At 36.3% G+C, this 15,168-nt stretch overlaps 1 protein-coding gene across 1 annotated transcript; it reads right to left on the minus strand.

Annotated features, from left to right (window-relative positions):
* Nucleotides 1–940: 940 nt before the first annotated feature.
* On the minus strand, nt 941–1,841 carry LOC145806943 (uncharacterized). The gene is made up of 3 exons (XM_082904811.1): nt 1,539–1,841; nt 1,110–1,427; nt 941–955 (listed from the first exon to the last, which is right to left on the minus strand). Exons 1-3 carry the CDS (start codon nt 1,839–1,841, stop codon nt 941–943), a joined length of 636 nt encoding a protein of 211 aa, XP_082760937.1.
* Between the last annotated feature and the right edge of the window lie 13,327 nt (nt 1,842–15,168).

The following is a 15,168-nucleotide window of genomic DNA, read 5'->3' on the forward strand; positions in this document are numbered from 1 at the left end:
CGCCAATTGTACGGGGAGCAAATATTCCAGCGAGCCCGTACTCCTTTCTTCTAAGCTCCTTGTATGTCCGATCGACCTGCGAACACAACGGCGGTGAGCTATCCGGCAGTGTGTGGCCAGAAAACCCCTCTGACGGCCAAGTTAGCACACACTCAGGGATAGAGAGAGAGGAGAGAGTTGAATGTCTAAGTGTATCTCACCAAATGATCATCTATCTCTGCATGGGGGACGTAGACACGCTTATATACTTCTGCGCCCCAAATCTACTCTCATTAGTCTCTCGACACGTGGTGCTGCTATCCTATCTATCAGCACAAATCCAGCAATCACCACTTAACCAAACTGTCAGGATATCTTGGCGGAGCCCGGCAGACCGGCGGAATCACCTCAGCCTAACACGGCCATGCTGCGCCGTATGCCCAAATGGTAACTAGCCGAGCTCCATACCGACCGAGCTTAGTTGCGTTCCGGCAGAGCCGAGCTCGAAATAGGTCACGCGGGTAAAACAAAGGCCTTCCTGCCGAGCTAAAGGCGCGAGCCTTCCTGCCAAGCAACGCAAGTAGCACGGTTCCCACCTGTGCAAGTTTAAGTAGCTCGGTCTTGGGCTTTAGCCGAGCAGCCCCATCTCCGTGTAAGCCCAAAGCTATCCTGGCCCAAACGCGCTTGGCCTTCAACTTGTCCGGCCCTTACCATGGCCCATTTCCAGCTCATAAAATCTCCCTCTCAATGACCATGTCATCAATGTACACTTCTACTGTTTTGCCAATCAGATGTTTGAACATCTTAGTCGTCAACCTCTAGTAGGTTGCTCCAGCATTTTTCAACCTGAAAGGCATCACTCTGTAACAATACAACCCTTTTGGGGTGATAAATGTAGTTTTTTCCTCATCAGGGGGATACATTGCTATCTAGTGGTATCCCATTTCACCATCTAGGAAGCTTATCCTCCCATGCCCTGAAGTAGCATCCACCAGTTAATCAATTTTAGGTAGAGGGAAGTTGTCTTTAAAACAAGCTTTATTCAAGCTGGTGAAGTCCACACAGACCCTCCACTTCTCATTCTTTTTTTTCACAACTATTGTGTTAGACAGCCAGGTTGGGTAGTTTACCTCTCGAATAGCCTTGGCATCCAACAACCTGTCCACTTCCTCCTCTACTGCCTCCACATGAATCAACGTCGGCCTCCTTACCCGCTGAGTGACAGGTTTAGCCGACCTGTCTACATTAAGCCTATAGCAAGTGATCTCAGGATCAATGTCAGGTATCTCGTATGGCGTCCAGGTAAACACTTCTATGTTTGCTCGCAAGAAAGCCTCCAACTCTCTTTCTTCCTCCTCGGCTAAGGCTGAGCTAAAGAGGAAGAAACGCTCTATATCATCTTTTTTTACCATAATTTTCTTCAAGGCTTCCTCATTCTTGTCGGCCAGCTATTTGCCAACGTCATCCAGGACCTTAATGTCCTCATCTTCAATTTCTATTGTTTCTGCCTCTCACACGTTGCAGGTGGATTTTATTGCTGCCATGGAGCAATTTTTTACCTGCACCTGGTCTCTCCTAACCTCCTCAATTCCATGCTTTGTTGGGAATCGCAACGGCTGGTGCAGCATTGAGGGAACAACACTCATTACATGCAACCATGGTCTTTCCAAGATAACATTGTACGGGGAGGAGGTATCAATTACTGTAAACTCTGTGCTTACCTTCTTCATGTCTGCTTGCACTTCTAAATTCGTGGCTCCTATAGGCCATGTCGACGTTCCGTTGAATCCAACCATCGGCCTATTGGATTGTTCCAGGTCATCTGGGTGAAAGCCAAGTTCCTTGTAACATTTAACATACATGATGTCTCAATAACTACCTTGATCAACCAGCACACGCCTTACTTGGCAATCTTCAATCTTCAGCGTTATTACCAAGGCATCATTGTGTGGATGTTACACCATATCCAAGTCTGCCTTCGTAAAAAAGACCATTTGTCCGTAGTACTTATTGGTCCTGGGCTTCTTCTGCTGGACTTGATACATATGCTGTGGGTGCCTCGCTCTCTAAGTCTCTCTACGCATCTCATTCTCATTAACCTTTGAATGAATATCATTGATCACCTGAGGTCCATCTGCTTGTTGTGGTGGTGGTGGTGGCGGTGGCGGATGTGGAGTTGCCGCTGCCTGGGGCAGTTTTGCCTACTCTTCCTTTACTCTAGCCTCATCTACTAGGTCTCGCAGATGACCCTGTCTGACCAGATCCTCCAAGTACGTCTTCAAAACCCTGCACCCCCGAGTCAAGTATCCATCATCATTATGGTAGGCACAGTGTTTCCCAAGGCTCCTTCACATAAACTCGCCAGAGACCCTCTCAGGTGCTCTATAATACGGTTAGTTCCTGATTCTTTCTAAAACTTTGTAAACCGGGATTCGGAGCACAGTGGTAACTACCTGTACAGCCTTCAACCCCATCTTATATCTGTTAAAACCAGTGTTACCTCAGCCTCGCTTCGGCGAGCCGTTTCTCTTCTCTTGTTTTGGCACATTTGTTCCCAGCGTATCCTCTTCTGCTCTGGCGTTTTTTTCAATTTGAGCCATAAACTCCTCCATACTTTTTGGTGGAGTTTTCGCCAGTGACTTCCGGAGAGGGCATTCATCCTCCAAGCTGGTCTTAAAAGACACGACTGCTAGCTTCTGGTTGCATCCCGGTATTCGGTTGAACACCTCATAATACCTTTTGGCATATGCCCTAAGGCTTTTATCCTCACCAATTTTCAGAGCCATCAGGGAGTCTGCCCTTAATGGCTGCAACTTATTCGTAACAAACCTGGCCACAAACATCTCAACCAGGTATTCCTAACTCTTCACAGTTCCTTTCGACAACTTGTGGAACCAATTCGATGCGATTTCCCCAAAAGATGAGGGGAACACCTTGCACAGCAACTGCTCATTTCCAGTATACAAAGCCATTGAGTTCAGATATAAGTCGACATGAAAATTCGAATCAGACTTACCGTTATAAATCTAAAAGCTCGGCATATGGAACCTCTTTGGGGCCTCAAACCTATCCAACTCCACTGAGTACGGTGTTCTCGGCCTGAGGGGGGATGTGACCTCGGCGTTTTGTCGCTTCTTCTGGAGGTAGTCCCTCAAATCCTCATTCGTTCGTCTAGTAGCTCGGCTATCACAGATTTCAACCTTTTTGGCACACTGCTTCTGGTGTCGTGGTGCGTCATCTTGGATTTTTCTTCATTCACTATATCAGAGCAAAGTCCCTTCCCTTGGACGTGCCGATGTTCTTTGACATAAGTTCCCTTGGTATGAGGCGTTCTCTGAGACTCACCTCTCACTGACTCTACTCGCCCGACATCCTGTGAAGGCCGATGTGAACGTTCCTTCTCCTTGTCATGTTGAGGGACTATTGGGATCACTTTTTGCCCTCATTTTTGGGCGTCAGTCTTGGCCGCTGGTATCGGCGTGTCCTGCAACGGGTAGGGTGGTTGTATTGCATTGTTTTACATCATGAAGTTGACAACTGATTGTAGGTCTGCCAACTTATTTGTCATCCCCTTCATCTCGTCGTCCCTCTTCAGGCATATGTCCTTTCATACTTGGAGGTCACTTTCGTCGTAATACTCATCTCGGCCTGCTTTCTTTGGGGCGTCTCCTTCTTTGTCGACGTCCTTCTCCTCGGGATTCTGATCCCGTGCCCCTTCATTATGGTTTTCTTCCTCAATGTTAAGATCGGCATGTTTACCACTCCTGTCTGGAACATCGTCCTCGATCTTTTCTCCTTACCCGTTGTTGGCCATCCATTCTCCTTAAGTTTTCATAGACGATGTCAAATTGTGGGTGTTGATTTCCGACCATACAACCAAACGGGGAACTCAACTGGAGAGTACCGGTAGAATAGATTAAGCCCGAACAACCTGTCATAGAAATATAAGAATCCGACGGTGGTTCGTCCACCCGGAGGCACTCTGATGATCAAGTCAGCAATTAATATCTCTAAAAAATAGCAAATTGTGTTTAATCTCACAATGAAGAACTCATTTCATACCCGCAATGGTGCCTTCCTTTTATAACCAGCTGTGACATGACCCCATTAGAAGTCTCACTTCAGTGAACTCAAGCTCAATGTTCATCATGAACCTTTATTTAGATAAAAATAAACTCTTCTTCAGCCTTGTCTTTATCTAGAATGAGATCCTCTCATGTTCTAGGATTCTTGTCCCTTATCTGCTTATCTCAGATTCCGGTATCTCCACAGATAATCTCGGTCTAGCCGAGATAACCTCGGTATTCATGACCAGGCCATGTGACATCTCGGCTAACACTTCAGCGTCACATTGGCCACATGCTGTCATTCATAAAATATGTCCCCACACATATTGTATGGGCCCTATCCCCTTGTGAGCCATCTGTGTGTATTATGTATTTACTCTTTTATGCATTTGGACTTAATGAAAAATAATAATTTTTTAAGATTCTGTAATTAAATGCATTCACACTTTGGACTTTAATTTCATTAATTCAAATTTGTTATTTTATTTTGATTTGTTATGTCTCTAATTATTTTATTTTTGATAGGGTAGGTTTTGATTGGCTTTAATAATTTTTCTTTCGTAAGAAATAATATAAGGTTTTAGGAAGTACATTTAAATGCATTCACATTAGACTCTAATTTCATTTAATGTTTCAAATTTGTATTCTATTGTGATTTGTTGTATCTTTAACTATTTATATATTAATTAATTTCAATAACAATAAAAATAATGCAAAAATAATAGTTTTTTACATAAATATTATACTTAATCAATTTTTAAAAAATGAACAATCCAAATTACCGAAATCGGTCCTAAAATGAATCTATTGAATCCAAATTGCTCTCTTAAGTTGAATAACCAACTTAAGAAAATCTCAAACTCATTAAAAGAATATGAAACGTACATTGGATAGGAAGGGTTATAAAAAAATAAATAAATTTAGGATTCGTTTGGCATTACCTTTTTTAGCTAATTTTTTTGTTTTTGGTCTTTTTTAGCCTTGTTTAGTTTTTATTTTGGGACTTTTTTGACTTTTGTAAGAAAAAAAAGTGTAATGATTATGGGTAAAAAATATTATTTTGGCTTATTGGCTTATGTAGCCTATTTTGTCTTTTGGGGATTATTTAGCTCCAAAATATTAGCCAACCCATGGATTAAATAAATAAAAGGAGGGGGGATTTTGGATTGTTTTGGAAAGATGATTAAAAATTGATTTTTTTTTTTTTTTGAAAAAATAACGTGTAAAAAATGTGAGAGATAATGTAACAACAAATAAGTTAAAAACAACCATCTTCTCAAAATAGTCCTTTCTTGTGTATCCTCAGAGTTTGAGATTTTTTTAACCAAAGTCAAGTTATTTTAAATTATATTATTCTAAATATAAATTGTTTTTAACTTTATTTTTATATACATGTTTATTTTCTGAAATAGTGTTTTCAAACACCACTTCAGCCCTAATATTTACCAAATATTGAAGATAAACCCTCGAACTTTTTTTTACAGTAATAATAAATAATAAATAATAAATTTTACACGAAATAAATAAAATAAAAAGGTTTTAAACTTCGTTGGGCTGGGCCCACTTTAGAGGACCCATTCCCAAATCCAATTTAAAAATACATGGCCCAACAAGCTGTTTATATCTGTCGTTTCTCATCCAGAATTGATTGACACCTGGAAAAGGTCATTTTGTATTGGGCCCAATATTATTGGGCTTTCACGACGAAGTAAAATTATTTAAGATTTTGTTAACTGATTGCCTTAAGGACACATTTATCAGCAGGTTTAAAATTTGTAATGTTAATCAACAAGTCCAAATCATATTGTAATTTTATATGTTTTGGTGTTTGTACACACTGACACAAACTAATTTCTCATTATGTTTCATGATTATAATTTTAAAAATTTTTATTTTATTTCATAAAGTGCAACACTATAATTTAGGACAACATGTTGAATTTTTTTTGGATAATTACAAATACACCATTTGAGATTTTCTTAAAATACAGATTGCTCCCTATAATTTGAAAAATTATGAATACCCCCTGTCATAATTTTTTATTTAACAAAATTAACTGAAAAATTGAAATTCAGTATTACTCTCCTATACAATAATAAAATTACCAAAATTATTAATTGAAACATATTTTTAATATCATTAAAAACAGTTAATTGACTTGACAATTTATTAATAAAATGGGAGATTTGTTATAAAATTAGAAACTTCAAAGGGTGAAATGTAATTTTCAGAACTACAGGAAGCGATTTATATTATAATCAAACGTCAAAGAGTGTATTTGTAATTTATTCATTTTTTTTTGGGCAAATTACATATACACCCCTCGAGGTTTGGCTAAATTACAGATATCCCCCTGAGGTTTCAGAAATTACATCCCGCCCCCTGAGGTTTGTATTTTCATAACAATTTGCCCCCTGAGGTTTATATTTCATAACAAATTACCCCCTAATTTCTTATGCAAATATAGCATTCAGGGGGGAATTCGTAATTTCTCAAACCTCAGGGGGCATCTGTAATTTAGCCAAACCTCGAGGGGTGTATATGTAATTTGCCCTTAACTCCATGTTGAAATTGCAAAAAAATTAAAAAGTCAAGGCACTTCCCAAACAAATGCTTTCAGAACTTTGGGTTTTTTTTTTTCACTTTTTTGATTTTTTTGACACATCATCTCCATACTTTTTTTATATATATATAAAAAAGAAAAAAAAACTTTTAACATACTTCATAAAACAACCCTTATCCTAACATATTACACTCGTTTGCCATACAAAAATTCGGAGGGTTTTTTTTTTTTTTACCAAAATATTCTTAAAAAACAAAACATTTAAAAAATTGACTTATTTTTCAAACTATTTAGGAAATTATCCTACTTTTTGAAATAACATTTTAAAAATACAATTTTAAATTTAAATCGCATTTTCAACATGTAATTTCAACTTAAAATCGCATGTTAAAAATGTGATTTTATGATGACATAGATTTCACTATGATATTGGATTTTCAATATGCGATTTCAAATTGAAATTGTATGTTGAAAATGTGATTTTTAATTTAAACTTATATTTTTAAAATGTAATTTTAAAAAATAGGTTAGTTTCCTAAATAGTTTTAAAAGTTGATAAATTCTCTATTTTTAATTTTTTTAGAATATTAAAAAAAAACTCAAAAAATTGGGGGCTAAAAAATTATTTTAGCCACAAAAAGAAAAAATAAGTCAAAAAAATTCAGATCATAATCATTTCATTTTTTTACTTACAAAAGTAAAAAAAAATAAAAAAAATTATCTCAAACGAGACTTTTTAGTCCCAAATAAAAAAAAAACAAACTAAAAAGTCAAAAATTAATTCACATTCCAAACGACCTCATAATCGTGGATGTAATTGTAATTTTTTTTTTGGACATAAGTTAAAATGGGTCTTTTTGACTAAAATAGCTATAAAATAACAAAATAGACTTTTTAACTCAATAAGACAAAATGTCACATTCAAACTCTAATAATTTTATTTTTTCTCTCACAAAAATTAAAAAAAACCCAAAAAACTATCCAAATAGAGACTTTTTAGTCCCAAACTAAAAAACCAAAAAATAAAAAAGTAAAAAAATCAACTCACACTTCAAACGAACTCTTAGGTGCCGTTTGATAATACTTAGGTGCCGTTTGGTAACACTTACGTTTTCAGTTTTCTGTTTATATTTACAAAAATTTTAAAAATTCAAATAAAAACTTGTTTAGTAAAATTTTTGATTTATAAATAAGTAGTCTCAATTTATAAATTTGGCCAAAAAATGAAAACACAAAAAATGTGTTTTCATTTTGAGTTTTCAGTTTTTTTTTTTTTTGCCACCCAACACTAGCCACCACCCACCACCATTTTCCACCACCGTCTTCTGCTACCACCACCCACCCCCACCACTACCTGCCACCACCACTCACCACCCACCTGCCACCACCACCCACTACTCGCTACCACCAGCCACCTACCAGCCACCACCAGTCACCACCCACCTGCCATCCACTCACCACCACCACCCACCACCTACATGTCATCCACCCGCCACTACCCACCACCCGCCACCACCATCCACCGCCCGCCACCACCACCCGCCACCTACTTGCCACCACTACTCACCACCCACCTGCCACCACCATCTACCGCCCGCCACCACCAGCCACCTGCCACCCACGCGGCGGCGCTCGCCACCACCACCGCCGCCGCCGCCCACCACCATCACCCACCATCCACCCGCCACCCACCTGCCACCGCCGCCCACTACTCACCACCGCCACCACCACCCACTCGCTACCACTTACCACCCGCCACCGTCACCCACCTATCCACCACCACCACCACCACTACCACCGCCACCACTCACTCGCTACCACCTACCACCCGCCACCGTCACCCACTCACCCATCACCACCACCATCACCCGCCACCCATCCGCCACCCACCCACCTATCACCACCACCCAACACCCACCACCACCACCACCACCACTCACTCGCTACCACCTACCACCCGCCACTGTCACCCACCCACCTACCACCACCACTCATCACCACCCCCCATCACCCGCCATCCGCCATCCGCCACCCGCCTATCACCACCACCCGCTACCGTCACCCACCCACCTACCTACTAATACCACCCACCACCCACCCGCCACCACCCACCACCACCCACCATCCGCCACCCACTTGCCACTACCACCCACTCGCTGCCACCCACTACCTACCACCGTCACCCACCCACCCACCACCACTACCACCCGCCACCTACTAGCCACCACCGCCCACCCGCCACCACTCACTACCACCCGCCATCCGCCACCCACCTGCCATCACCACCCACTCACTACTACCCACCACCCGCCACCGTCACCCATCCACCCGCCACCACCCCCCACCACCAGCTACACACCACCCACCGTCACCACTTTCCACCACCGTCTTCCGCCGCCACTTGCCACCACTTGTCATTTCTCACTCTTTTTTATATTTTTAGATTTTTTTAAACATTTTGTCAATTACCAAACGCGTTTGTAGTTTATGTTTTTCTAAAAATAAACAAAAAAAAAACAAAAACCAGTTTATAAAATTTTTATAAATGTAAACTGAAAACATAAACGTTACCAAACACACCCTTACGTTTTCAGTTTTCTGTTTATATTTACAAAAATTTAAAAAACTCAAATAAAAACTTGTTTGGTACAATTTTTGATTTATAAATCAGTGGTCTTAGTTTATAAATTTGACCAAAAAATGAAAACACAAAAAATGTGTTTCCGTTTTTGGTTTTTTTTTTACCACCCAACACTAGCCACCACCCGCTATCATTTTCCACCACCATCTTCCGCCATCACCACCCACCATCCATCACCCATCTCCCACCACCACCTGCCACCACCACTTACCACCTACCAGCCACCACCCGCCGCCACTACCCACCAGCCACCCACTCGCCACCACCCACCCCTCGCCACCACCATCACCACCACCACCGCCACCCACCACCCACCTGCCATCCACCCGCCACCATCCACCACTCGCCACTACCATCCACCGCACGCCACCACCACCCGCCACCTACTTGCCACCACCACCACCACCACTTGCCACCACCAGCCACCCGCCGCCACCACCACCAGCCACCCGCCGCCACCACCACCATCACCCGCCACCCCGACCTACCACCCACAACCACCATCACCATCACCACCACCACCACCCACTCGCTACCACCTACCACCCGCCACCGTTACCTACCTGCCACTACTACCTGCCACCACCGCCACCACCCACTCGCTACCACCCACCACCCACCACCACCACCGTCACCCACCAATCCACCATCACCACCCACCCGCCACCCACCTGTCACCACCACCCACTCGCTACCACCCGCCACCGTCACCCACCCACCCACAACCACCACCCACTACCACCACCACCACCAACCACCCGTCACCACCCACCACCACCCACTCGCTACCATCCACCACCGTCACCCACCCACCTACCACCACTTGCTACCCGCTACCCACCACCCACCGTCACCACTTTTCACCACCGTCTTCCACTGCCACTTGCCACCACTTGCCATTTCTCACTCTTTTTTATATTTTTAAATTTTTGTAAACATTTTGTCAATTACCAAACGTGTTTGTAGTTTATGTTTTTCTAAAAATAAACAAAAACCAGTTTATAAAATTTTTGTAAATATAAACTGAAAACGTAAACGTTACCAAACACACAAACATTTGGATTATGCTAGAGATCCTAAATGATTTATCAAAATTTATACTAAATTTTTTACATGAATATAAGATCTACACACTTATGAGTTTGTATAAGTCGAACATTCATGTGAAAAATTTGATGAATAATTTGAGATTTGTAACATAATTTTACTGCGTAAAAATTTACTTTCCTCCTCTGTCTCTATCTTTCTCTCTCTTACGTCAACACGTGAACTTTAATAGCTTGATCCCGCCGATTAAGGCAGTGACACAGACAGAGTGTTTCCACACGTAATACGTGTGACATCCAACGGTTATTATTGCACCGATCCCCATCTCCTCGTATCATTCCATTTGCACGTCATTCGTTGGTCCAAGTTGTCCTCCAACAACGTGCCCCTAACTACATATTTTATTTTTCTCATCATTTTTTTTTTAACAGTCTCACAAAAAATGTTTAAGATTAATTTTTTTTTAAAAATTTACCTATAATAACGTGGCATCATATATGTCATTTTTTTTATTTATTATACACTTAGACTCAATTTATTTCGATGTAAAATATTTTTGTAAATTGATTTTACACATATTTATTTTATTTCAGCATTTGAATGATATTTGACAAAAATATTTTATTACTTAAAGAGAAACTTTGATTCAATAATGTGTTATTTATAACTTTTAGTGAATTAAGATATTTATTTGAAAATGCTAAATGTGTAAAAAAATTAGTGAGTAAAAGCCAACTTTATAAAAATTGACTTATGAATGTTTTAAAAATAAGGCATTTTTTGAATAATAATGCAAGAAAAAAATAATCATAAAAATTGTTAATTTGTTTTTTATTTAACCAAACAACAAAAAAAATAGTAAAATATTTTTGACCAAAACATTTTACATCAAAATAAACGGAGCCTTAATGGTGGTGGGCCAAACTCCCAGGCCACATTATTAATATGGGGATAAACTCTCCTCCATACATTTGAATCTACACTGATTATTTGAACTATCTATCTCATAAGCTTTGCAATGAAGGTCATAAAAGTAAAAAAAATAACTTCATTGGACAATTATAAACATGGGAACAAATTGCAAATTTTTTATTTTATAAAATAGACGGTTTAAATTTAATTATATTTATCATTCATTTTATAAAATAAAATATAATTTATTTTTATATTTATAATTTTCTTATGGCGTTATATTTACATTAGTGACCTTTATTGTAAGACCTATGAGATAAACAATTATCAATGCAACTTCAGATTGAAACATACAACAATAATATTGAGAAGTATGGAAAAATGAGATATGAAAGGAAATTTATCCCATAAATAGGTGGGTCTCTAGTAGTTCTCTTTTCTCATTCTTATTGTGTTATGTGGCTTGTTGTTATTGGGCAGTGTTCTGAATATACGATGTTAGTGACTGTATCTTTCGTTTTCCCTCAAATTTATCCACCTTAATGCCACGTTTATTTAGCTTAAAATGACAGATGAAATTAAATAGTACAACGGGTTGAGTGAAAATATTATTACTGTAGTGTTATTAAGTTGAAAATATATAATAAAGAGTGTTTGTTTGTACACTATCAGACTAATAATATATAGATAATATTAATATATACAATTAATATTTTTTAAGTTTTAGTATTTTTTAATATTATATTTATGTTTTTATTCTAAAAAATATAAATTTTTCTTATAAATTATTTAAAATTTTACTAATTTCATTACTCAATTTCTAATCTCAACCCTTTCATAACTAATATGGGGGATTACTAGTCAAAGGGGATAGTTAATTCCCTCACTCATATTCTAAACTAAATACCTTTTAGATAGATTTCACGGACTATTAATTAAATTTTATTTCCTAAAGAGCCAAACAAATATGATCTAAATATTCTCCATTCGCCGCTAGATGTCTCTTGCACGGGAAATTATTAAATATTTTCGGAGTACCATGCGTCTATACTTCTTAATTAATTATCATTTAATATGTCTTTTCATGTTTTTTAATCACTCAATACAATACCTTATTTACCCACATTATTTACCAATCATAATACTATAGAATACTACGTGCTTATATCCTGAAATTACTGAAGAATTATGATAGAGATTTCAAATAAATTATCAAATATTCTACTAAACCTCTTACATGGGTGTGAGACTCATACAAATCACATGTGCGTGGGTCATACACCCATGTGAAAGGTTTGGTAGAACATTTGATAATTTATTTGGGGTCTTTAGCATTTTCCATTACTGAATAATTACCTCTTGCACGGTTGATTTTCAATTAGAAAATGGGTTAATATTTAAATAATAATTTACTTTATTTTATTTCAGACGTGAATTTCCATATATAGCCTCGGTATGAAGACAGAATAACAATCAAACATCAAATAGTTGTTTTTCTAACAAAAGCCAATGAGATAGCATGGGAAAGTTCGCCGGGAAGACTCCAGCAGTATAGTGATGGACACGATATAATATGAGTAACACATAAATAAATAATATAATGACAAGTGAATATATTGATGATAAATAAACAAATAAATAGACATAATGTTAGACAAATAAAAATAATTTTGGAACGTTGGTTAAAAATTAATTTTTTTTTTATGAAAATATGTAAAAAAATAAAAAAGTGATGTGACTAAAAATCAAAAAAATTTACTTTTAACCTCATTCTGAAATTAGGTATAAGTGATGGAATCAGATAGATAGACAGACAGTGTATATATAGATAGATAAATAGAGATATAAGCCTATTTTGGGAAGATAATTAAAAGTTAATTATTTAATTTTTTTTGAAAGATGTGTAAAAAATGTGAGAGATGATATGATTAAAATTTGGTTAAAACTAGAAGATGACTTTAATCATCTTTCTAAAATAGCCCATAATGATCTTTTAACTTATAGTTAGAAAAATGCTTGGGACCCCAAGGTTGGGAACCCCCATGACCCTCAAAATGATATGGATCAATTATGTGTTTTTATTTATTTATTTCCTTTTTGGACCAATTATAAATGAGTGGAGATTGTGAGAATTGTGTTTTTTAGAAGTTTGTAACATTGTTGTTATAATTATTCATTTGATATAGTTTGGATCTATTTACTTTCAAATTTTATAAATGGATCGCTAGTATTAGGTCTTGTTTGAGAACTTCGGTTTGTAATTAAAATATCACTATAAATTATTGGGGAAGTTAGTGAAACATTTATCTCAAATTTCGTGTAATAGGAAAAGTCTAAAATATATTTTTTTAATAACTAAGATCCCTTAATATTTTTATAGAAAAAAATTGACGCAAAGAAATTTCAGTTCCGACTAGAAAAAATTTCAATTTTCACATTGAAATTTTGAAATTTTTTTGGTATGATCATATAGAATTTTGAAATTTCTCTAAATTTGAAATTATTTTGAGTCGGGTAAAAATTATCTGAGTCAAAATTTATCTGTGAAAATATTGAAGGGTCTTAATTGTTATAAAAATATTATATATTATTTATCTTATAAAATCTTAATATTATGGACTAAAAAAAAAGTCTCTTAAATTATTTTATCACTATTTTTATTTTTGTTTTTATTTTTGTTTTTTGAAAACATAAAAAATAAATAAAGTAAAATAAATCTGATTGGTAATCCGAGGTTGCGCGCACATCACGGTTTGAAATTGGGAATAAGTATACTGCTCAATAATAAAAGTGATGGGTGGGCCCAAATAATATAAAATAAATGATAAGGGACACTTTTGGGTTGGTAAAAGTAAACATGTCACCTCAAAGAGGTCCGGTGCCACTTTCTACATTCCTCTCTACATTTATTTTTTGGGTTGAAAAATGTATAAAAACAAAAGGGTAAATTGATATTTACTGAAAATATAAATTATTTTTGTGATTTAAAAAATTATAAATATTTTTTTATTATAAATTTTTATTTAACAAAATTAATTAAAAAAATAAAATTTATAATTATTCTCATAAATAATAATAAATTATCTAAATTATTAATTAAAAACTGTTAATTGATTTGATAATTTATTAATAAAATGAGCGATTTGTTACGAAATTAAAAATCTCATGAGGTGAAATGCAATTTTTAAAATCATAAAAGTCGATTCGTATTTTAATTAAATCTCAATGGTGCATTTGTAATTTACCCGAAACAAAATAGTAAATCATAATATATATTTTAAGTTAATTTTCATATAGTTTCTCAGCTTCGTTTGACATTGGCTAATATAATCAAATTTTTTTTATATTAAGACTTTTTTAGCCTAACTTTATTAGTCTCGTTTGATTTGGATTTTTTTGACTTTTGTGAGAGAAAAAGTATAATAATTATGAGTTTGATGTGATATTTTATCTTATTAACTTATTTATCATTTTGTACTTTTTTAACCCCAATATATCTAGGCACTTTGGGAAGAAGTTAAAAAAACCAGTTTTTTTAGCCAAAAAAAATAATTTTTTTAGCCAAAGAAGTCAAATTTTTTGTCAAAAAAGTCACCAAAAAGCCAAAAAATCAATTTTTTACCAATTTTCCAAAACAACATATCATCTATATATTAGACCGTCTCAAATATTCAATCAATTTTAATATTCTAATTTTTTACTACATATATATTTTTATTCATAATCACTGTAGAAAATGAATCTCTTACCAACTACCAAATTTTCTACAAAATATAATTTTATATATATTTTTTGATAAATGAGGCTTTATAAAATGTTTAAACTATGATTAAAACACAATTCAAATAAAAAACCTCAAACCAATCTAATTGAGATTGGATTGGTCTAATTTCATATAAAAAATGTTAGAGATTCTAAAAATTTTATCAAAATTTATATCAAATGTATCACATATAAAA

Source organism: Camellia sinensis, chromosome 14 (genome assembly GCF_055761805.1).
Source record: "Camellia sinensis isolate YWXY chromosome 14, ASM5576180v1, whole genome shotgun sequence".
Lineage (NCBI taxonomy): Eukaryota > Viridiplantae > Streptophyta > Magnoliopsida > Ericales > Theaceae > Camellia > Camellia sinensis.